Here is a 23,980-nt window from a genome sequence, read left to right as displayed (position 1 = left end):
TGTGTCAGTATTTTAGTGTATAATTTGGGGTGGAAATAGAGCGTTTTTTTCTTTCTTTTTATATATTAAATGGTAATTCAAAAAAACTATGTTACAATTTTGAGAAATGAATTAAATAGTATAAAAGATATTTTAAAAGACTAAGAAGGATAAAGAAAAAGGAGAAAACACCTTACAAGGGATTGGATTGTGATACATCTTCAAGTACTTCTTCGTTATTAATCAAAGATTTCTGTTTGAGTTTTCACGAATACAAAGTCTCTTTTGGTTAGGAAGCATATACCTCCCAATGTGAAACTTTTCGATATGAATATGAATTTAGTTCACTCCAATGTCCAATACGAATATCAAACGTGGACAAAAAAAAACAATATTCCATTGGGCAGATTCCTCCCTGATTCATGCATACTTTGGATTGCACCTGATTTTTTAAAATTTTATTTTATTGTTTTTGAGTCTCAAGCTATTTGATCTTATCATATGTTTAAATTATTCTGATGTTGTGTACAAAATTTTAAAAATTATTAAGTCGTGGTCATCAAATTCAAACATCTTAATTATAAAACAAATAGGATTATAAGTTGTTACTCATAGTCATATATTATATATCCATAAGTTAGATTATCTAAAAATCATTTAATTTTATATTTTTTTTTTTGACTATTTTTCATATTATTTTTTGGAGAATATATAATAATAGGTCATACTAGTTTTTTTTTTGGGGGGGGGTTTCTATCCGGTGTTCGCTGCCCGCATTGGAGTCCTGACTAATCCGGATCGCGCGTTGCAGGACCCAATAAGGTGGCAGCGCTCCCAACAGAGTTTTCTCTATACCCAAGGTCGACCCCTCGATCTCTGGTTAAGGGTGAAGCAGCCCCCATCATCCACTGTACCACAACCCATGTTGGTATAGATCATACTAGTTAATATTGTCTTGGTTTTATAAACTTTTAAAAATATTTATGTCAGAATCTCATTTTTCCACTAGCTCAAGATAAAAAGAAACAAGAGAAAAAAAGTTGTGGCTGCTACTATATTGCTGGTCCTTGTTGAAAGAAATTGACTTGTATTAGTGGCGGAATTAGAATGGGAAAATTTGAGAAATAACAAATCTGTAGCCTTAATTATAACTTTCATAGTAACAGTTTCATAATTGTAAAAAATAGTAAATTGTATTTGTATTTAAGTAAAATGTTGTTATGTAAATACATATACAAATATATACGTATTACTCATAAATACATATGCACAACTGAAAAATACATATTCTTCTATTACTATGAAGTGAGTAAAATATTGCTACTTTTGCTATAAGTTGTAATTTTAAAAAAGTGTTGCTATTTATTGTAATTATAATCTTAAGGATGCTAGTTTCTGTAATTTTTCTAATTAGAATTATTACGAAAGTGATTCAAAATATAAAGAAATAAATATTACGAATGAATTTGGAGAGGCGAAAGATGTTCATCCGATCCAAATCTTTCGAGTAAAAAATTTCATCGTATATATAAGTCAATATTTTTTTAATGTACCTATGTCGATTCTGAATCTTTGAAGTTTGAACATAATTCTATATATAGGTCGATCCAATAGTTTAGAATTTCAAAATTTATCTTGAGGTTCCAAGTTTAAATTCCAATCATTGCATATTTAATTTGCGAACCCCTTAGTGAAAATGAGATTCAACATCTACTATTGTGCATAAAATTATTTTAGTTATATATATATTATATAAAATATAATATACTATTAAACACATTAATTAATCTTTAAAAATGTAGAATCAAAAACTAAAATGAAAAGGGATAGGAGCACGAGATTATCTTAAAAAAACAGGTTAATTAGATACACAGAGGATCAGAATCTACTGAAAATTTCAGGTACTTTTTGAATATATTAAAGTGGTGGTTTAGTTATCGAAATGTGACATATAAGAATATTTCATGCGTTGAGATATGTAATTTCATTATTTTAATATAAAAATATATATTAGAATTAATTATACATTCATAACTAAACACAAAAAAAAATAATAATATCATATTTTATCTTGAAATCGTTATCTCTTATATAACCACCAGACGACTAAATAGATTAAAGAATATCTCTAATGTAAAGTCTTTCTTTTTCTAGGCTATGGTAAGAATTTATTCGCATCCAAGATATATATTAACCTAATAAATGAACACTGTAAATTTTTAATTTTACTTTTATTACCAAATTACATAGTTAATTAATATATATCTTCACCTTATATATATATATATATATATATATATATATAAGTTTTTATTTGCGGATGAACATATGTTTCTCTATTTTGTAATATTTAAGTCTCAATATATATGATATTGTTTGATTGAACACAAAGTTTTTAAAAATATATAAATTCTTGAAACTTGTGGTCTAAATTAATCAAACTGTTGTGTGACTATAAGTTGTTTAATTAAAAATTAAATTAAAAGTTTAAAGTTAAATTATTTTTAAATATAAATTTATATCTTTTTATTAACAAATAAAAAATTGTATGAACATGAAATAGTGTAATTTGTTTTTGTTATCCTATGCTTTACTTGTTCAATATTGGCGTACGTGCAACTCCCCAAAATTACATTTTCAATAAACACTCCCATTTAGGTGGAAGTTTGTTTCAAATTTATAAAATATTTATTATTATTATTATTATTATAAAAATGTACTGGTTTTAATTAATTTATTTATTTCTTGCCAGAACTATTTTTCAACAAAATGCAAGAATTTTTTTTTTTTTTTTCAGAAATTCGAAAAAATCGAATCTTTTCTTAAAAAATGATTCAATGAACACTTTAATATCTAAAAAGTAAGTACAAAAACATATTGTTATTGTTTAAATAGTTCCTATATTATAGCTGCAAAAGGATATCAAATAAAGAATTTATAAAATGGTATTAAATTCATCTTGTTTCTAAGCAAGTGAGGATATTTTAGAAATTAACACCTTCATATTTTTTTTATCTATATAACAATTCAAAAATGGTAAAATAGGATTGAGATGAATATTAAATTTTATTCTTAATTGGAGCTTTCTAAATTTTAAGTTAATACACAATATAATTGTATTCATAATAAAATACTTATAAATAATGTTTTTACAAAATTTTTCCTTCCTATCCTAATTTGAATATACTTCTTTTGAGTCGTTGGTCTATCAAAATCATTGTCTTTATTCTACAAAAGTCAACGTAAAATACACGATATATATTATTATTATTGTATGTACATAGTCAACGAGTCCGATGAAACTAATATGATACGTGCAAGATCCGCTACTACTTTTGTTCTATCAAAATCAATGTCTTTACCCTACAAAAGTCGACGTAAAATACACGAAACATGCTATTGTTGTTGTCTGTACGTAGTCATTGAGACCAACAAAACTAATACGATAAGTGCAAGATCCTCTACTGCTTTTGTTCTATCAAAATTAATGTGTTTGCCCTACAAAAGTCAGCATAAAATACATGATATATGTTATTGTTGTTGTGTGTACACAGTCAATGAGTCTGACGAAACTAATATGATACGTGCAAAATCTGCTACTATTTTTGTTCTATCAAAATAATGTCTTTACCCTACAAAAGTCGACGTCGCTACTACATTTGTTCTATCAAAATCAATGCCTTTACCCTACAAAAGTCAACGTAAAATACACGATATATATTATTATTATTGTATGTACAGAGTCAATGAGTTCAACGAAACTCACACGATACGTGCAAGATCCACTACTACTTTTGTTCTATCAAAATAAATGTCTTTTACTCTTTACCCTACAAAATTTGACATAAAATACACGATATATTATTATTATTATTATATGTACATATAGTCAATGAGTTCCACGAAACTCACACGATACGTGCAAGATTCGCTACTACTTTTGTTCTATCAAAATCAATGTCTTTACCCTATAAAAGTCTACGTCGCTACTACTTTTGTTCTATCAAAATCAATATCTTTACCCTACAAAAGTCGACGTCGCTACTACTTTTGTTCTATCAAAATCAATGTCTTTACTCTACAAAAGTCGACGTAAAATACACGATATATATTATTATTGGATGTACATAGTCAATGAATTCCACGAAACTCACACGATATGTGCAAAATCCGCTACTACTTTTGTTCTATCAAAATCAATGTCTTTACCCTACAAAAGTCGACGTTGCTACTACTTTTGTTCTATCAAAATCAATGTCTTTACTCTACAGAAGTCGAAGTAAAATACACGATATATATTATTATTGTCTGTTAATGAGTTCCACGAAACTCACACGATATGTGAAAGATCCATTACTATTTTTGTTCTATCAAAATCAATGTCTTTACCCTACAAAAGTCGACGTAAAATACACGATATATACATTATTATTATTATTATTATTATTATTATTATTATATGTACATATAGTCAATGAGTTTCACGAAACTCACACGATACGTGCAAGATTCACTACTATTTTTGTTCTATCAAAATTAATGTCTTTACCCTACAAAAATCGACGTCGCTACTATTTTGTTCTATCAAAATCAAGGTCTTTACCCTACAAAAGTCGACGTAAAACACACGATATATATTATTATTATTATTGTATGTACATATAGTCAATGAGTTCCACGAAACTCACTCGATATGTGCAAAATCCGCTACTACTTTTGTTCTATAAAAATCAATGTCTTTACCCTACAAAAGTCGACGTTGCTACTACTTTTGTTCTATCAAATCAATGTCTGTACCCTACAAAAGTCGACGTAAAATACAGGATATATATTATTATTATTGTATGTACATAGTCAATGAGTTCCACGAAACTCACAGGATACATGCAAAATCCGCTACTACTTTTGTTCTATCAAAATCAATGTCTTTACCCTACAAAAATCGACGTAAAATACACGATATATATTATTACTATTGTATGTACATGGTCAATGAGTTCCACGAAGCTCACACGATACGTGCAAGATCCGCTACTACTTTCACCTTCGAGTTTCAACAATCACATATCATGCAAAATACGAATGTAGATTAGTCGAGCCAACAAGCTCTCAAATAATAGGTGATTATTGTATGTATGTATATATGTACATAGTCAGTGAATCCCACGAAACTCATATGCTACGTGCAAGATCCAGTACTACTTTCAACTTCGAATCTTAACGACCATATGCCATATAGAATACGAATTTAGATTAATCGAGTCAATAAACTCTCAAATAATATAGTGGTTGTATAAACAAAGTCAATGAGTCCCACGAAACTCATATGATACGTGCAAGATCCGCTACTACTTTCAACTTCAAGTCTTAACGATCATATGTCACACAAAATACGAATCTAGATTAGTCGAGTCAATAAACTCTCAAATAATAGGTGATTTTATAAACATAGTCAATGAGTCCCACGAAACTCATACGATACGTGCAAGATCCGTTACACTTTCAACTTCGAATCCCAACTCTTATATGCCATGCAAATACAAATCTAAATTAGTCGAGTCAACAAACTCTCAAATAATAGGTGATTGTATAAACACAGTTAATGCGTCCCACAAAACTCATACGATACGTGCAAGATTCGTTACTACTTTCAACTTCGAGTCCTAACAATCATATGCCATGCAAAATACGAATCTAGATTAGTCAAGTCAACAAACTCTCAACTAATAGATGATTGTATAAAATAATCAATGAGTCCTACGAAACCCATATGATACGTGCAAGATTCGTTACTACTTTCAACTTCGAGTCCCAACAATCATATGACGTACAACATACGAATCTAGATTAGTCGAGTCGATAAACTCTCAAATGATAGGTGGTTGTATAAACATAGTCAATGAGTCCCATGAAACTCATACGATACGTGCAAAATCTGCTACTACTTTCAATTTTGAGCCCCAACGATCATATGCCATGCAAAATACGAATCTGAATTAGTCGGGCCAATAAACTCTTAAATAATATATAGGCGATTATTTTAACATAGTTAATGAGTCCCACGAAACTCAAACATTACGTGCAAGATTCATTACTACTTTTAACTTCAAGTCTTAATTATCATATACATGCAAAATACGAATCTAAATTAATCGACTCAATAAACTCTAGGTGATTGTTTATTTCTATAGCAAATAAAACAAAAGGGAGGACTTGTATTTTCTTGCTCTCTCCATTATCGACCTATAGCCTTGGCCACCACGTAAATCCTCAAAACAATTTTGACTTCTCTCTCTTTCTTCCCACTTTTTTCTCTTTTCACACAGAATAATAAATAGTAATTAATTAATCAATCAAATCAAATCAAATTTGGAAAAATATTTAATGAAAAAAAAACCAAACACAGTATATATATACATTATACACATATGGATTCACTCATAAGCTATAGCCCATAATTCATTTAACAAGACCTAACAAAACCAAACGTGTCCTTCACATACATAATCTTTAGCCTTAGAGACATCAAGAAAACATCATGGAATTTGCAAATACAATGAAGGACATGTTTGTTTTTCAATCTTTAAGGTATGTGGGGGTTGATGAATCTTTCTTGAACCCAATTTTCTTGAGGGTGATTAGTTGTTTTATTCACCTAGGATTGTTTTTTGTAATTCTTGGATTATGTGTTTGGAGAATGATAAGGAGGGGTGAGAATAATAATAATGTTGGTAACAAACTTAGTACAAGGAATGTTAGGTTCATGTACTATAAACCAACCTTGTTTTGTTCCATTGGTCTTGTAATCTTTAGTTTTATGTTGTGTTTGTTAACTCATTTTTATTGGTATAGAACTGGTTGGTCAGAGGAAGAAATTGTAACCCTTTTGGATTTTGCATCAAAGTTTCTAGCTTGGTTGTTAATTTGTGTTTTCTTGAAAACACAGTTGGTTAATTCTGGTGAAAACAAATACCCTTTAGTTTTAAGAGTTTGTTGGGGGATTTTGTTGTTTGTTTCTTGTTATTGCTTAGTTATAGACGTTGTTTATGGTAAAAAGACTCAATTTTGGGTACCTGATTGTGTTTTCACTGTTATGGGGTTGTTGTTTTGTGTTGTGGGGTTTATTGGTAAAAAAGAGAGTGAGGGGAATGTGCTTGAGGAACCCCTTTTGAATGGTAGTGTTGTGAATGGCATAGACTTGAAGAGGTCTAGTGGGGATCAAACTGTGACCCCTTATGCCAATGCTAACATTTTTAGTCTCTTTACTTTCTCTTGGATGGGACCCCTTATATCGGTTGGTTACAAGAAGACATTAGACCTTGAGGATGTTCCTCAGCTTCATAGTAATGATAGTGTGAGAGGGAGTTTTCCGATTTTTAGAGATAAACTAGAGTCTGTAGGTGGTGGGGACGGTAGTAGTAACCGTGTGACTACCCTTATGCTGGCGAAGGCTTTGGTTTACACCGCGTGGAAGGAGATAGTGTTATCAGCATTCCTTGTGCTTTTGTACACTTTGGCTTCTTATGTTGGCCCATACCTCATCGATACCTTAGTTCAGTATCTAAATGGAAAGCGAGACTTTGATAATGAAGGTTATGTCTTAGTTGCAACATTCTTTATTGCAAAGTTGGTAGAGTCTTTGGCACAAAGGCATTGGTTTTTCAAGGTGCAGCAGGGAGGGTATAGGGCACGGGCAGCACTTGTTGCCAAACTCTACAACAAGGGTTTGACACTTTCTTGTCAGTCGAAGCAAAGCCATACTAGTGGAGAGATCATCAATTTTATGACAGTTGATGCGGAGAGGATTGGTGATTTCGGTTGGTATATGCATGATACTTGGATGGTGGTCATACAAGTTGGTCTGGCGTTGCTGATACTCTATAAAAATCTTGGCCTTGCTGCAATCGCAGCATTTGTTGCTACAGTAATAGTGATGTTGTTAAACATCCCTTTAGGTGGTTTGCAGGAGAAGTTTCAGGAGAAACTCATGGATTCGAAAGATAGAAGGATGAAGGCTACATCTGAAGTCTTACGGAATATGAGAATACTCAAGCTTCAAGCTTGGGAGATGAAGTTTCTGTCTAGGATCATGGACCTCAGAAGTACCGAGGCAGGGTGGTTGAAGAAATATGTATACACATCAGCTATGACCACTTTTGTGTTTTGGGTTTCTCCTACATTTGTTTCTGTGACAGCCTTTGGTGCTGCCATGCTTATGGGAATCCCACTTGAATCTGGGAAGATATTGTCTGCACTTGCGACGTTTAGAATTCTCCAGGAGCCCATCTACAGTCTCCCCGATACAATTTCAATGATTGCTCAAACCAAAGTTTCTCTTGATCGTATTGCATCTTTCCTTTCTCTTGAGGACTTGCAGCATGATGTCATAGAGAAGCTTCCAAAAGGTAGTTCTGATGTAGCAGTTGAGATTATTGATGGGAATTTCGCTTGGGATGTATCCTCCTCTATTCCACTCCTAAAGGATGTAAATATTAGAGTGCTTAATGGCATGAGAGTTGCTGTTTGTGGTACTGTTGGTTCAGGAAAATCAAGCTTACTCTCTAGCATTTTAGGGGAGATGCCCAAATTATCAGGGAGTATTAAAATCAGTGGAACGAAAGCTTACGTTGCACAGTCGCCCTGGATACAGAGTGGAAAGATAGAAGAGAACATATTATTTGGTAAAGAGATGCAGAGGGAGAAGTATGATGAAGTTCTTGAAGCGTGCTCGTTAAAGAAGGACCTGGAAATTCTTTCTTTTGGTGATCAAACAGTCATAGGTGAGAGAGGCATAAATTTGAGTGGTGGACAGAAGCAGAGAATACAGATTGCACGTGCTCTCTACCAAGACGCTGATGTTTACCTATTTGATGATCCATTCAGTGCGGTAGATGCTCATACAGGAACTCATCTCTTCTCTGTAAGTCATTTCACGTGCTTTAGTTTCACGCTTGATGCTTTTTACCTAGCCCTTGATTGACTCATCTGTTAATCGCAGGAATGTATAATGGGGTTATTGCATTCAAAAACAGTTCTATATGTTACCCATCAAGTGGAGTTTTTGCCTGCCGCGGATTTGATCTTGGTATTCTTTCCTTTTAGTTCCTCGAGTAATTAATGTTTGTTTATTGTACATTGAGTTTGACCCATTTGATATGATATCTCTCCTCAGGTCATGAAAGATGGAAAGATCAGTCAAGCTGGGAAATACAATGATCTTCTCAAATTAGGTAGCGACTTCATGGAGCTTGTGGGTGCTCACCAAGAAGCTTTAATGGCAATTGACACGGTTAAGGGAGAAGCACCGAGAAAGAGCCAGGAAAGTAGTGGAATGACTGGCGATAACGCCACTGTGCAGGATAAACACACTTCCGATGGGCAAAATGGTAAAGTTGATGATGACGAATCAAAGGGACAAATTGTTCAGGAGGAAGAAAGAGAGAAGGGTAGAGTTGGCTTTGCAGTTTACTGGAAATATATAACAACTGCATATGGAGGTGCCCTTGTCCCAATTATACTGTTGGCGCAAATTGGTTTTCAGATCCTTCAAATTGGAAGCAATTATTGGATGGCTTGGGCAACCCCCGTCTCAAAGAGTGAGCCATCTCCTGTTAGTGGTTCTACTCTCATCATTGTGTATGTTGCTTTAGGAATTGCAAGTGCTTTGTGCATCTTCACTAGATCCATGCTTCTTGTTACCGTTGGATATAAGACTGCCTCATTGCTTTTCCATAAAATGCATCTTTGCATTTTCCGTGCTCCAATGTCGTTCTTCGATGCCACACCAAGTGGACGGATTCTAAATAGAGTAAGTGAATGATTACGTTTATTTACGTGCCCCTTCTTTCTTATTTGTGTCAATCTCTCTTAACATAACCAATGGATATTTATGGAAATTTGCTCAAATGTGCTTTGGTATATATGACAACAGGCATCGACAGATCAAAGCGCAATTGATCTGAATGTTCCTTATCAAGTTGGATCCTTTGCCTTCACAATAATACAGCTTATAGGAATTATTGCAGTAATGTCACAAGTCGCATGGCAGGTCTTCATTGTCTTTATTCCGGTCATTGCACTTTGCATTTGGTTGGAGGTTGCTACTTTGCCTTTTTTCATTTCCTCTGAGTGTATAATTTATCGATGTTTGTAAACATGAATTATATTTAACTGGTGGGTTTTGTTTAATTGCAGCAATATTACATACCTGCTGCACGAGAACTAGCACGTCTGAATGGGACATGCAAAGCTCCAGTAATACAGCACTTTGCCGAGACAATTTCAGGATCAAGCACTATTAGAAGTTTCGATCAGGAATCCAGATTCCAGGATGCAAGTATGAGATTGATAGACAATTATTCTCGGCCTAAGTTTCACACTGCTGCTGCAATGGAGTGGCTTTGCATGCGTTTGGATATGTTATCTCTGATCACTTTTGCTTTCGCGTTGATTTTCTTGATCTCTCTTCCTATTGGAACAATCGATCCGAGTAAGTTCACTATCTTCATAACGTTTTCCTTCCTTGAAGTTTGTTAAATAGTTCTAAAGAGCACATCTCACAGACATTTTCTCCTTGTTCTTGCTTTACAGGTGTTGCTGGCTTAGCCGTTACATATGGACTTAATCTGAACATTCTGCAAGCTTGGGTTGTATGGAATCTTTGTATGATGGAAAATAAAATTATTTCCGTCGAAAGAATACTTCAGTATACTGGTCTTCCAAGTGAACCTCCTCTTATCATAGAGTCTAATAGACCAGATCCTAATTGGCCGTCATGTGGAGAGGTTGATTTTAGCAATCTTCAGGTAATTTGAGTTATTTTCTGGTGTTATGCATTGTTAATTCGTTGTTTGTGTTGATATATCTGAAAACTTTTTTATAGGTCCGATATGCTCCACACATGCCTCTCGTGTTACGAGGCCTTACATGTACTTTCTTTGGTGGGAAGAAGACTGGAATTGTTGGTAGGACAGGCAGTGGTAAATCGACTCTAATACAGACCCTCTTCCGCATAGTTGATCCTGTTGCTGGACAGATAAAAATAGACGGTACCAACATCTCCTCAATTGGTCTGCATGATCTGCGGTCTAGATTGAGTATAATTCCACAGGATCCAACTATGTTTGAGGGGACTGTACGCAGCAACCTAGACCCGCTGGAAGAACATTCAGATGAACAAATTTGGGAGGTAACGTCTTGGTTTTGGCTATTTCTAGATTTTTTACTTCCCATATGAGACGAAGGCATTTATTTATTGAGAAAATGTTTTTAATTTTATGCTTTAGGCACTCGATAAGTGTCAGTTAGGAGATGAGGTTAGGAAGAAGGAAGGCAAGCTATATTCTTCAGGTTAGAACCACATCATGTTCGGATGAATTCCATTTTTAAAGCTGTAATACTTATATTCTTTTGGATTGCCGCAGTTTCTGAGAATGGAGAGAACTGGAGCGTAGGCCAAAGGCAGCTGGTCTGTCTTGGCCGTGTGCTACTCAAAAAAAGCAAGGTCCTTGTCCTAGACGAAGCTACAGCATCTGTCGACACTGCAACTGATACTCTAATTCAGCAAACTTTAAGGCTGCACTTCACTGATTCCACGGTTATAACCATCGCGCACAGGATTACATCTGTTCTTGATAGTGACATGGTCCTACTATTAGATCACGGTAAGAATTAGAGTTAATGGTCAAAAAACACACCTGAACTCTCACTTTTTCGCGAGTTTCACATTCCAACCATAAATTATTCCCTTTTCCCACCTGTACTATTACCATTTATGTATTAAAACATACCTCAACTATCAATTGTTCCCTTTTCCTACCTGAATTATCACTATCATTCTGGTAAAACATACCTCATCTTTTGTTTGTTATACTGCAGGGCTCATTGCTGAATATGACACTCCAGGCAAGTTGTTAGAGAACGAATCCTCGTTGTTTGCCAAGCTCGTGGCAGAATATAGTATGAGATCAAGTTCAAGTTTTGAGAACCTTTCAGACCTGTGAATCTTCAACTCTAATCTTCGTTCACCACACTACACGATGATGATGAAAACTAAGCGACTCTAAACCAGCAACATATAGTACTTGACACTGTTTTGAGTTTACTTCATCCGTGGACAACATAGCTAGAACAAGAACCGGCGAAATGCAGCTCATTGCCTGTGCCTTGAGGGAAACTGCAACAATCTAATGGCGGGGAAAGAAGTTCATCTATTCGCGCAATATCGATAATGAAATGTCATCTGTTTTTTTTCTTAAGACTTGTTGATGTGGAAAATGTTTTTAAGTAACTTATGTTTACAATGATTTGAATGTATGTTGAGTCAAGTGATTAGTTACTTAAGAGTGCACGGATTTTGCTCCTTTTTTTGATAAAAGTAGTAACCTTTTGTGTAGAGTTGATGGTGCAATTACAAGTGTGCAGTTTTTCTCTACAAGCTACAATAAAATCTAAGTTCCTTAGACACTCTAAAAATATTGCCGCATTCGTATCGGACCCTTCAAAAATACGCTATTTTTGGAGGATTCGACACACACTCATCAACATTTTTGAAGAGTTCGAGCAACATAGAATACATTACTTTTACAATGAACTTTCACTATCGATTGCCAGTGCTGTATTGTTTTGACTTGATTTTCATACACATCTTTCCCTAAATCAGAGTGTTGTGTGAGAGAAAATCTTCCAATTTTGTTTTCCCTTTTTGGTGTCTAAATTGATAGTTGTGTAACATATCAAAGTTACATAGTACTAGTATAACATCCTCCTACCTAACTTTCAGTTTGTTGTTCATGTTATTCTTTTTTGTCTATTCAAAAAACAATGTTCTCAGGTATTAATAATTCTTTAAATTTCAACTTTAGGTCACAAGATTAAAGATCATATTAGTACATTCCACTTATTTTTAGTTTAGGATCATAAGTTATCTTAATTTTTTAAATTTCATGTCAGATCAAAATCACATGAGAGAGTATAAGTTAGTATTTTCAGACATTACTTTAGTTTATAAGAACTTACATCGCATAAGTTCCATTGCTAAAGGGTAAACATTAAAGACCTTGCCCATTTAAAGAGAAAATGCGCAATTTCATGTATTAAATTCGATAGAAAACACTTTTTGGTCATACATACTTACATCAAATGAAACTGAAAAAAAAGAGCAATTCGGTGCACTAAAGCTTTTCGCTATGTGTCAGTGAAGGGTTCCATCATAAGGACGTATTGCACGCATCCTTACCAGGTGATGTTTTTAAGACTTGGACCCATGACCTTCTGATCACGTGATAATAACTTTATCGGTTACTCCAAAGCTCCTCTCCGCCAAATGAAACTCAAAAATAAAAATACAAACCCAAGGTGTAACTTAGTGATTTAATGAAGTTGGATTGGGTAATTGCCTACGGAGACCAACACTAGGTCATTTCTTCCCATCTATTCTAGCTATTACTAGGCCATTTCTTCCTATCTGTTCTAGCTTGGTGGACAGAGTTATCTAATACCTATTGCGGATGGGAGATGATAGGTATCTCACGGAATTAGTTGAGGTGTGCGCACAAGCAGACCCGAACACTGGTTATTATAGTAAAAAAATAAAAATACAACCTGTGAGCTGCCTCAGGGACAAATCAGTCATTTAACAACCTGCAAGTTGCTTTAGCAGTAGCGTAGTATACTTTGTTTATTCTTTCAGTAACAGGAAAAGCTTCAAGAATTGAGGCAGGTGAGCTTGTACACAATGAGTTCTTGCATCTGCCCAATTTCATCTCCACTAAAATCCAAATTCCCAAAATACCCACAAATTATTTTCCTTTTTCTTGGTATTTGAATTGGTCATTTTTGCGAAAAATTCCATGGATGCTGCAATCTTGAATTCATCTTCATTCACTACTACTTGCGATAAACGTTCATATTCAGGCATTTATAAACGTGGGGTTGTGTCAAAATTTATTCTTTCTTACAATTCAAGGTGCAAAAATAAGTATAATAAATCCTTATGGTCGGACCCTTTCTCCTCAGAAACTGTGCAAAGTAGGAGCTTTAGTACACAGGATTGTCCTTTTTGCCCTTGTAATTTGAAGTGTAACAGACCCTTGTGGTCCGGTCCTTCCTTGGTCCCTGTGCAAAGTAGGAGCTTTAGTGCACAGAGTTGTCCTTGTAATAGGCACTTGTTGTCCAGTTCTTCGTTGGTTTCCGGACATAGTGGGAGCTTTAGTGCACGGGGTTGTGTATTTTGTACTTATAATTTGAGGGGAGGTTTAAGAAATGGGATTTGTTTGTGTGTTAAAGGAGGAAATGGGGAGTTTAAGAATGTTCAAGATTCATATAGGTCATGTTTAAAAGTATCTTTTTTGCATTTTTTGTTGAAAAAAGGGGTGATTTTGGTTGGGTTGATATGTGGGGTTTTTGTAATTGGGTGTAGAAGAGTGCTTGCTGTTGAAGGGGTTATAAGTGGGGGATATGGAGTTTTAGAGCAGGGTTTAGTTGTGTTGAGGAGTTATTGGCCTACTGTTTTGTTGGTTTTAAGGATGTTCAAAGAACAAGGTTTGATTCTTGCAGCACTTCTTGGTCTTTCTGCATTTTTTTCAATGGCTGAGACATCGATAACTACGCTTTGGCCATGGAAGGTACCTACTTTGCTTCATTTCTGTATGCATTTGTGTTGTTCAATAGAAAGCTTGATCCTTTCATGAGTTGCATTGAATTTGTAGCTGTTGTTAAATATATGTCCCTTGGTCGGCTAAACGCTTTTTAAGATTAGTTGGAGGTTTAAGCGCAAAGCTCAAATAAAGCGTAGGAATTTAATGAAAAAAGGCGTAACGGGAGAAACAATACTATATATATGTTTTTAGTGTAAGACTAATAATTATAAGCATGAATGACAAATATACAACCAAAGAAATTGAAAAAGCTTACATTAAAGTTAAATATCAATTGCTTAGTGTCGCCTCTTTTAGAAGAAGTTAATTGGCAAGGGAAAGAATGCCTTAGAACCTTCATGTCAAGACTGAAGTGCACATTAAGCAGAGTGAAGTGCTCAACACGTTTTGAGCCTCAATTCAGGGCTTCAGCACGCTTTTGACAACACTGGTTTAATAGAAAGCTGACTCTTTTAAGAGACACATTGGATTTGTAGCTGCTGTTACATATATGTTCCTTGGTCGTCTAAACGCTTCCCCCACTTTGTGAGACTACACTGCGTATGTTGTTGTTGTTGGTCGTCTAAACTTTTCCTTGTGGAAATAGAGAAAAATAAAATAAATCTTCTGTTTTAATACTAGTATGCGGATAAAAGCACTAGGTGATTCCTTTCCATCTGTCCTGGCCGTGGTGGACTGAATTACCTGGTAGCAACCTGTTGTTGATGGGAGGTGGTAGGTAGCTCGTGGAATTAGTTGAGGAGTGTGACATCTGGCCTGGACGCCATTGTTATAAAAAAGAAGAAATACTAGTATGCTGAATGCTCAAGTTTAATGAGTAAACGACCATGCTTCTCACCTTCCCAGTAGTTTCATTTCGTCAATTCAAGTTTATATTATGTTGTTCGGAATGAAGCAGGCTAGCCTAAAAAGAACAATGAATTAGTGCTGATGAGTAACAAAATAAGAGAATAGATTAAACAGTCTAGGCGTACACCAGTCTAAACATATGAAAGAAGGATTCATGGTTGTGCATTAGAGTAAAATGGTAACACACCAAAAACATGCTCCTTAAAGGTTAAATCACACTTTGCCACTAGTTGGTAGAAATGTGAACCAGTGTGTGGCATTGTGGACGAGGAAACCAAATGTAATAGGAAGCGTTCTAGAGGAGAGGAAGGTTATGCTTGCATTTGCTACTTTTTGAGTGGATACAAGGGCATAAAAGAGTAAAATAGACTTTGGTTAGTTTTTACATGGACTTAACTAGCAGAATAATAAGGAGATGTAGTGTGAAGGGCATTGCACATAAAACCGAGGCTATCATTGATGGTTTATGGGTGTTCTTCTGTTCTATCCTACCTCATCCCTTGTTTTCCTTGTCTATTGAGATTTCCCTAGTCATCAACTTAATAGAAAGAACTGGCTTACTTTGGTTTTGAGTGTTCACTTTTGTTTATTTATTCTGGGCACAACTGGACCTTATGGCTCAATGATTGGAAGGTATCACTTAATCAGATAGACGGTTAGAAGCGTTATATTGAGTTGCAATTTCAAGAAACTTCTAAAGTTTCATATTGAGAATTGTCTAGGTGCATGAGAAGGCATTTTCTTTCTAATACCCTGCTTTCGAAAGCTTTTTCTTTCTTTTCGATCATTTCAAAAAATTAGAACATATTCTTTCATTGTTTGGATATCCATTTTACTTGCCTATTAATGCAATTAGTTGTTTCTACTTATAAATGTTAGGTACGAGAGTTAGCTGAAAAAGAATCTGACAATGAAGGAGTCTTCAAAATGTTGAGGAGTGATGTTACTCGATTCCTTACAACTATACTCATTGGAACAACGTACTGCTTATTTGATGTTGTAATCATGACTTAAACCGTTACTCTCTTTGTAATTGAAGATTATTCCTTATTTTAGATTTGGTTTATGTGCGCAGCGTTGTCAATATTGCAGCTACAGCACTAGTTACTGAGGCTGCAACTGCAGCATTTGGTGAAGCTGGTGTGAGTGCAGCAACTGGAGTTATGACGGTATGTCATGTTCCATCTACGTGGTTCTTAATGTTGGGGGTTTCCCATACATATATATTTTCGTTATCTGTTTAGGCAAAAAAGTATATGCTTGATGGGTTGAAGACAGGTGCAAAATCTAATTCTCATAGGAGTCTATTGTTATCTTTCTCAAAAAATATTCTCAAAGGAGTCTGATTTCATCCACTGACTTGTTAAAAAAGACTAATTTGCGCCTGTGATAAAACCTCTATTGCTGAAGATGCTTCATTCCGTTTCCTTCTAAGTTGCTTGGACTCTCCAAAAATGTTGTCGCACCCTTGTCGGATCCTCCAAAAATGCACTACTTTTGAAGGATTTGACACACACTCGATGATATTTTTGAAGAGTCCGAGCAGCATAGGTTTCCCTTGTTTGAGAAGAACTGGAAAATGAATGAACTCTGACCTCTTTTGCTGCTTTTTTGACTTGTATCAAATGCAATGCAATATTCAGCTAGTGTTGCTAACCTGCTACCTTTTCTGCATGTGCTGCAAGGTTGCGATCCTGCTCCTAACGGAAATTACTCCAAAAAGTATTGCTGTTCACAATGCCACAGAAGTTGCTAGGTTTGTGGTAAGTTGAACTCTTGGTTGGAACCAAAACTGGTTAGTGGTTAAATATTACAGATCAAGTTCTTCTGGATAGCTGATAATGCTCGGAAAATCTTAGATTGAGTCTGATTTGAAATGCCTCTAGGTTAGGCCAGTTGCATGGCTTTCCTTGATACTATATCCAGTTGGAAGAGTTGTAACATATCTATCAATGGGAATGCTAAAACTCCTCGGCTTGAAAGGAAGAAGGTATGGTGATCATAAAACAAGTCTTGCTATTTTCATGAGCTCTGCCTCAGTGTTCATCTTTTTTTTTTTAACCATTTTTTCAGTTGGAATATGTAATAATTTTATATTTCTGTGAGCTTATTTATGGAACATGCTCTTATTTGCTGTTTGTAGTGTTTTATGTAATACTGAAGGGTACCTTAGAAATCATTGTGAGCATCTATCTGCTGTTCTTTTTAATTACATACATAGATTGCTGTCAAAAGATACATGAAAATAAGGTACTTTTCTCCGCATAATTTAGGTTTCTAAGGGCCCGTTTGGACATGATTTAAAATCAAGTTGATTTGAAGTCGAAATTTTGTTTAGACATGTCATTTGGATTTCTTATGTTGTATTTTTTCTCATAAACCTCAAACCCCACAAATTGTGAAAAATTATCAGAACTTCCTCAACCTTGTGTCATTAATTTTATATTCATTTTGCTATTCTAGTGAACCATACGTCACTGAGGATGAATTGAAGTTGATGCTGCGTGGGGCAGAGTTAAGTGGTGCAATTGAGGAGGAAGAGCAGGTGTGTTAATGTATTTTCTAGGTTTCTGGTTTTTATGCTTGAACCTCAATTGTTACAAATATGAGCCACAGAAGGCAGAAGCACATGCATATTCTACTCATACTTAAGCTTGTCTAGTTCACATAGAAATTGGTTCTCCATGAGAGTAGCCTTCACGTATGTGTACTTTGTACCAAATGCAGCATCTTGAGATGTGTGTCATTCTATTTGGACGAGCACTATTTTGCCAGTCTCTGTATTTGCTCTTATCTTGCATGTTAAAGTTGGAGATTCATGGTTACATAGTTGGAAGTTAGTGGAGCCAGTGGACAAGAGGGAGTTGCTCAGCTGGTAAGCACCCCTCGTCTTAAGGTTGTGGGCTCGAGTCACCAACGAAGAAATGTACAAATGGAGATGAAAAAAATACAAATATGTTTGCGTAGTCCAAGACTAATAAAGATAAGCTTGAGTAACTAATATAAGGACAAAGAAATTGAAAAACATTACAATAAAGTGAAATATCACTTGTTTAGTATCCTCTTCAGGATTACCGAGTTTGGAAAGGAAAAGTGTCTTAAATCCTTGATGACGACACTGAAGTGCATGCAAAGCGAGGTGAAGTGTGCCTTTGATAACACTGTATGGTGTCACATACAAGTGTATCCTTTTATTTTGGTGCCTTTAAAGACAACGAAGTATATGACTGATCATTGATGAGAGAGTTATGCGAATGACCTTTTTTTGGGAAAAACTGTCAAACAAACACAACATCAAAACTTGAAAAAAGCCATTGATGAAAAATTTTCACCTTGTTTCTTCTAAGCACCACCTTAGTCAAGCCTTCAAATGTTACATCTGCTGTATGTCGGTGCAAAAGTCAGTGCTTTGTGCTTTGGCTTGTCTTCTCAGGAGGCGGAGGGCTTTGTTAGATTTTGCTTTGATGAGCATCTTTAGCCTACCACATTGTTTCCCTTGGCCACAAAATGATTTTGTACCACCTTTCTATTGCCAATTTGGCATCCCCAACTTATGGCTTTTGTTTTTTGGGAGCTTAAAAACACTTTGATTATCAGTTTTATCATCTCTCCGTTTTTACAAATTAATTCTCGTTCTTTTTAGACGCAACTATGGGAACACAATTTTCAGAATTTCGAGATATGAATATTAGGGGTCGTTTGGTTTAAATACAAGTTGTGTGTAGGAATCGTAATGCATAGATTAGTAATGCAAGGATTATATAATGCGGGGACTATTTCTTGTGGATTGTTAGTTTGATATATTACGTGTTAATATACAGTGTATTAACCCAGACCCCACTATGTGGGAATACACTATGTATGTTGTTGTTGTTGTATACAGTGTATTAATGTCTTAATACATTGAATGTTTTTTGAAACTAAATTTTATTTTTCAAACTTGTTAATACGTTGCATATTAACATGTAATATATCAACATCTCTATCCTCTTGCAGGACATGGCTGAAAATGTGTTGTTCTGCAAGAGATATGAGTTATGCTTGAATTTTATTTTTATTTGGTATGCAATGACATGGGTTGTGCTTAAATGGAGACATGACGATTCATATAGCCAATCTTTACTTGTTTGGTTCTGAGGCATACTAATATTTCATATCTCCTAAAACTTAAACCAAACGACCCTTCTATGCCTCTGTGTTCTTGCAGGATATGATTGAAAATGTGTTAGAGATAAAAGATACTCATGTCAGAGAGGTAATGACACCTCTTGTTGATGTTGTTGCAATCGATGCCAGTGCAACGTTAGTTGATTTCCATACTTTGTGGGTGACACATCAATACTCCAGGTCTAATAGACTTGTCATTGCTTCTTTTTGCAATAGAAAAGAATTTCCCTTCAAAAGGATGCTAAAAGAGTTTATCTATGAATTTTCAGGGTGCCTGTTTTTGAGCAACGTATAGATAATATTGTTGGCATTGCATATGCCATGGATCTGCTAGATTATGTACAAAAGGTCTAGTATTTACAAGTTCAGCCAGCCTCTTTAAAAATCGTAATGGTGTCATTTCTAATTGTACACATAAATCTCATAGTATACAGAAAATTCTCTTTGATTTTGTAGGGGGAACTGCTGGAAAGTTCTATTGTGGGAGACATGGCACATAAACCTGCGTACTTTGTTCCTGGTAATTTACATTTCTTTCTGATGTTGACGGCTGTTTGAATAAGAAATCATAGTACTATGTCACCTAAACCGTGGATCTGCAAAATCAACAATTTATATTACCGACATAAGTTGCTTATCTGTTGGTATTGTTAATACAACTTCATAGCCTTATCAGAGACGTCATGTGCTATCCACCTTAACTTAATCAATAAACAGATGTACATACTTTTTTAGTATAATTAACAATACCGAAGCCACTTCACTGAAGGTAATGCTGCCTTTCAAATTCTCACATCGTTTAGATGTGAATTCTTTCTATTTGACCAGCTGCTATCAGCGGGAATCTCTTGTAGAACGTGTCTCCCTTTCTTAAAAAATTTCATGTTTTATGCTTATAAATTGCACACACTTTTTTTTCCTCTTCACACACGGTATTAGCCAAGATGGCTAACAATAATCTTGTAACAATGCAGATTCTATGTCAGTGTGGAACCTTCTTAGAGAGTTCCGCATCAGAAAGGTACACATGGCTGTTGTTCTTAATGAATATGGAGGAACCATTGGTGTAAGTATTCTCTCTCATCTTTTCTGTTTCTTGGTTGTAGCGCTTTGTTAATTCCATCAAAAAAATTTACCCACTGCATATCTGTTATTTAATTGTCTAAAGTAATTCTTCACATTATCTTTCGTTATCTCTCCTATGAAACAGATTGTAACCCTTGAAGATGTGGTTGAGGAAATTGTTGGTGAAATCTTTGACGAAAATGATTCTAAAGTAAGACTATGAGTTCTCTTTCCACTTCTTTGAACTGCTAGTTATTTAGGTTCGTAGTTATCTCTGATGGATGCCCTCTTCAACTCGGAGCTGAAATTACGACAATTTTTTGAAGTGTGTCCAAAGAGTTTTTGTATTTTAAATGAATTGTAACCCCGATACTGCAGCAGCAATGATATTTAGATGTTACGATAGGTGATCCATGTATTCTAGAGTATCATTAGTACGTAGAAGTATATTAATTTATATATCCTTTCTTGTTGCTTGACAGGAGGAAATCCAGAAAAAAACTGGCTATATTGTCATGAGGGCTGAGGGAATATACGATGTTGACGCAAATACCTCTATTGACCAGCTCTCTGAAGATCTCAATATTAAAATGCCGGAGGTATTCTTCTCAGAGTTAAATTTTCTGCCTGAACTAAATTTAACTACTCGTAGTCCCTAATGCTGGAAATGTCCTGTAGAAATGGATACAAACCATATTTCCCTTGCTTGTGTTGACATGATTTTGGTTGGGTAAACTGCCTCAACTAATCCTAATTATGTCGCACTAATTGATGTCTTTCCTTTAATCTATATCAGGGCCATCAGTATGAGACAGTCTCCGGTTTTGTCTGTGAAGCATTTGGATATATCCCAAGGACAGGCGAGACGATTAAGCTTATACTGGAAAGGGGAAATGAAGACGAGGACAGCAATTACAACGGCACAGAATCTGATCGCGCAGACCAAAACGAGAAGAACCAAACTTTTAAGCTCGAGGTATGGTTTCTTTTTCAGTAAAAAAGCAGATATTTTTTTTCTTTTCCATGAACTTAGTGGACTGAAGAATTTCACAATAAGCAGACTGATCTCATCAATTTTGGTGCAGATATTAGCAGGGAATGCCAGAAAGGTCAGTGCTGTTCGATTTGAACGGATCAGTGACGATGTAGAAATAGATACCAATGAGGTAACGCGCCTCGTTCCCAAAATCATGACTAGAAAGTGGAAAAGTAACGGAGGAGCAGATAGAAACAACCACGACAACCTCTCTTTTATGGAGGGAAGAGACGAGGATGAAGATGATTCCAACAATTTTGTTATGGCTGAACGCGAGGACAACCATGATGTTTCTAATAAACAATAACTGCATCAGTTATTGCATTATTATTTATATAAATTTGATTATACATGCCGCGGGTTCAGTTTCTGAATGGTGTTCAAGTTCCAAACGCGAAAAGCGTTGTGTTGCCTGAGTATTTGTGTGAATCCTGCACCAGAATCTCTACTAAATTTTGAGTCTTAGTTAGATTTTCTTGGTGACAACATAGTGTATATATGGTGCTCTAGCTGGTCCTGCAGGAATGCAACTGAAAAATGGCTACCACTAGAGGTCTATGTTGCTCGGACTCGTTAAGAATGTCATCGGGTGCGTGTTGGATCCTTCAAAAGTAGTCCTACTTTTGGAGGATCCGACACGGGTGCAGTAACATATTTGGAGAGTCCGAAAGTTTCGAGTCTTGGATATGAAAAGTGTTTTGGTAGGTAGAATTGTTCTCAAATGCAGTCAGACTCCACTGCGGATACCGGACACAAACAACAAGTATTGTAACATTTGACAGTCAGAACCTTTATAATCAAATGTTAGTTGCCATTGTGCAATGTCAATTATGGTAGTACTGCCTGGTGTTTAAATATCCAATAAACGTTGTTTTTTCGATCAAGTTTTGAATGACTTTCTAGTCAAATCGTTCCTGCGTTTCGGATATGAAGTCTCCTTCGAAGCTTTAGACAAAGGTGCTATTGAGATATTGGGCCCTTATGGTATCTCGTACACATTCCGACGATTGGCCGAGCGAATAAGTCAATTTCAAAGTGGATTTGTTGTGCGAAGAGTGCGTTATGATCCGTGGCCACCTGCCTAGTGGGGGCGGCTCCTCTGTTGCTATTGTAGTTTCTACAATCTATATACGTTTTTTTTTGTTTTTTCATCCGGTGTCCGGTACTCGCATTGGAGCCTGACTAATCCAGATTCGCGCCGCGTACGGCCCATTCAGGGGAAGCGCCCCCTACCAAGAATTTTTTCATACTCAGGGCTCGAATCCGAGACATCTGGTTAAGGGAGGAGCAACCCCATCCGCAGCACCACATCCTTTGGTGGTATAATCTATATTCTTTTTTTTTGTTTCACATCCGGTGTTCGATACTCGTATTGGAGTCTGATTAATCCGGATTCGCGACGGGTAGGGGTCCATTTTGGGGGTAGCGCTTCCTACCAAGCATTTTTCCATACCCAGAGTTCGAATAAGGGAGAAACAGTTCCATCCGCTACATGCAATCTTATATACTTTTAGCTCAAGCACCAAAAATTCGTTGCTATTATTGGGTACGTCTACTATAATGACAAATTGACAATTATACCAAACTCAACATAATAATTTATTTAACATGTTATTGTCATGATATAAAATTATTAATCTGAAAGTAGATAGTATTTAGAATATAATATGGATCTCAAAAGTTATATTTGTTTTATACAATCACTGTTTCATCAATCCTTCTCATTAAGAATATATAATAGTGGTGTACTTAATTAGAAGTTACCAGACTTATCACGCAAAAACATAAAATTTAAAAAGACAGCTCGGTGAATTAAGCTCCAATGATATACGGGATCTAACAAAAGAAGGAATTACAAGAGTCTACTCTACGGTACATAACTTTATTTTGCATTTTACAAAAGGTTGTTAATTTTAATAGCTCAAACTCATGATAATAATTTTACCAGTTACGTCAAGGCTTCCCTCCTCAAAGCATACAACCTAATCCAACACATATTTAATTATTTAATAAAATATTTGTTAAGCGTCCAATCTTTCTCTTACTTCCCTTTAGCATTCTACAATTAGAAATCGAACATGAAATTTAAGAAATTAAGGATAATTTTGAATCGCGTAATCTTAACTTAAAAGCATGTGTAACTTATCAAACTGTACTTGAATCTTATAGTATTAAATTAAAGTGCTACTAAACCTAAAAAGTAATAATTCTTTTCTAAACAGATTAA

The 23,980-nt window shown here is 35.3% G+C and overlaps 2 protein-coding genes across 2 annotated transcripts; both read left to right on the top strand.

The window, feature by feature from the left end:
- Positions 1-6,404: 6,404 nt before the first annotated feature.
- Positions 6,405-12,375, top strand: LOC107878791 (ABC transporter C family member 3). The gene is made up of 10 exons (XM_016725922.2): positions 6,405-8,899; positions 8,978-9,064; positions 9,152-9,787; positions 9,911-10,075; positions 10,174-10,468; positions 10,570-10,784; positions 10,862-11,167; positions 11,265-11,328; positions 11,403-11,642; positions 11,857-12,375. Exons 1-10 carry the CDS (start codon positions 6,518-6,520, stop codon positions 11,979-11,981), a joined length of 4,515 nt encoding a protein of 1,504 aa, XP_016581408.1. The 5' UTR covers positions 6,405-6,517; the 3' UTR covers positions 11,982-12,375.
- Positions 12,376-13,601: 1,226 nt separating this feature from the next.
- On the top strand, positions 13,602-22,123 carry LOC107878790 (putative DUF21 domain-containing protein At3g13070, chloroplastic). The gene is made up of 14 exons (XM_016725921.2): positions 13,602-14,603; positions 16,365-16,465; positions 16,561-16,654; positions 17,171-17,248; positions 17,372-17,475; positions 17,949-18,030; positions 19,693-19,832; positions 19,922-20,000; positions 20,109-20,172; positions 20,627-20,718; positions 20,863-20,928; positions 21,200-21,316; positions 21,514-21,693; positions 21,803-22,123. Exons 1-14 carry the CDS (start codon positions 13,830-13,832, stop codon positions 22,058-22,060), a joined length of 2,229 nt encoding a protein of 742 aa, XP_016581407.1. The 5' UTR covers positions 13,602-13,829; the 3' UTR covers positions 22,061-22,123.
- Positions 22,124-23,980: the final 1,857 nt, after the last annotated feature.

Source organism: Capsicum annuum, chromosome 7 (assembly GCF_002878395.1).
Source record: "Capsicum annuum cultivar UCD-10X-F1 chromosome 7, UCD10Xv1.1, whole genome shotgun sequence".
Classification (NCBI taxonomy): domain Eukaryota; kingdom Viridiplantae; phylum Streptophyta; class Magnoliopsida; order Solanales; family Solanaceae; genus Capsicum; species Capsicum annuum.
The sequence above is the reverse complement of the archived record's forward strand: the minus strand, read 5'-3'. Positions and strand labels throughout refer to the sequence as shown.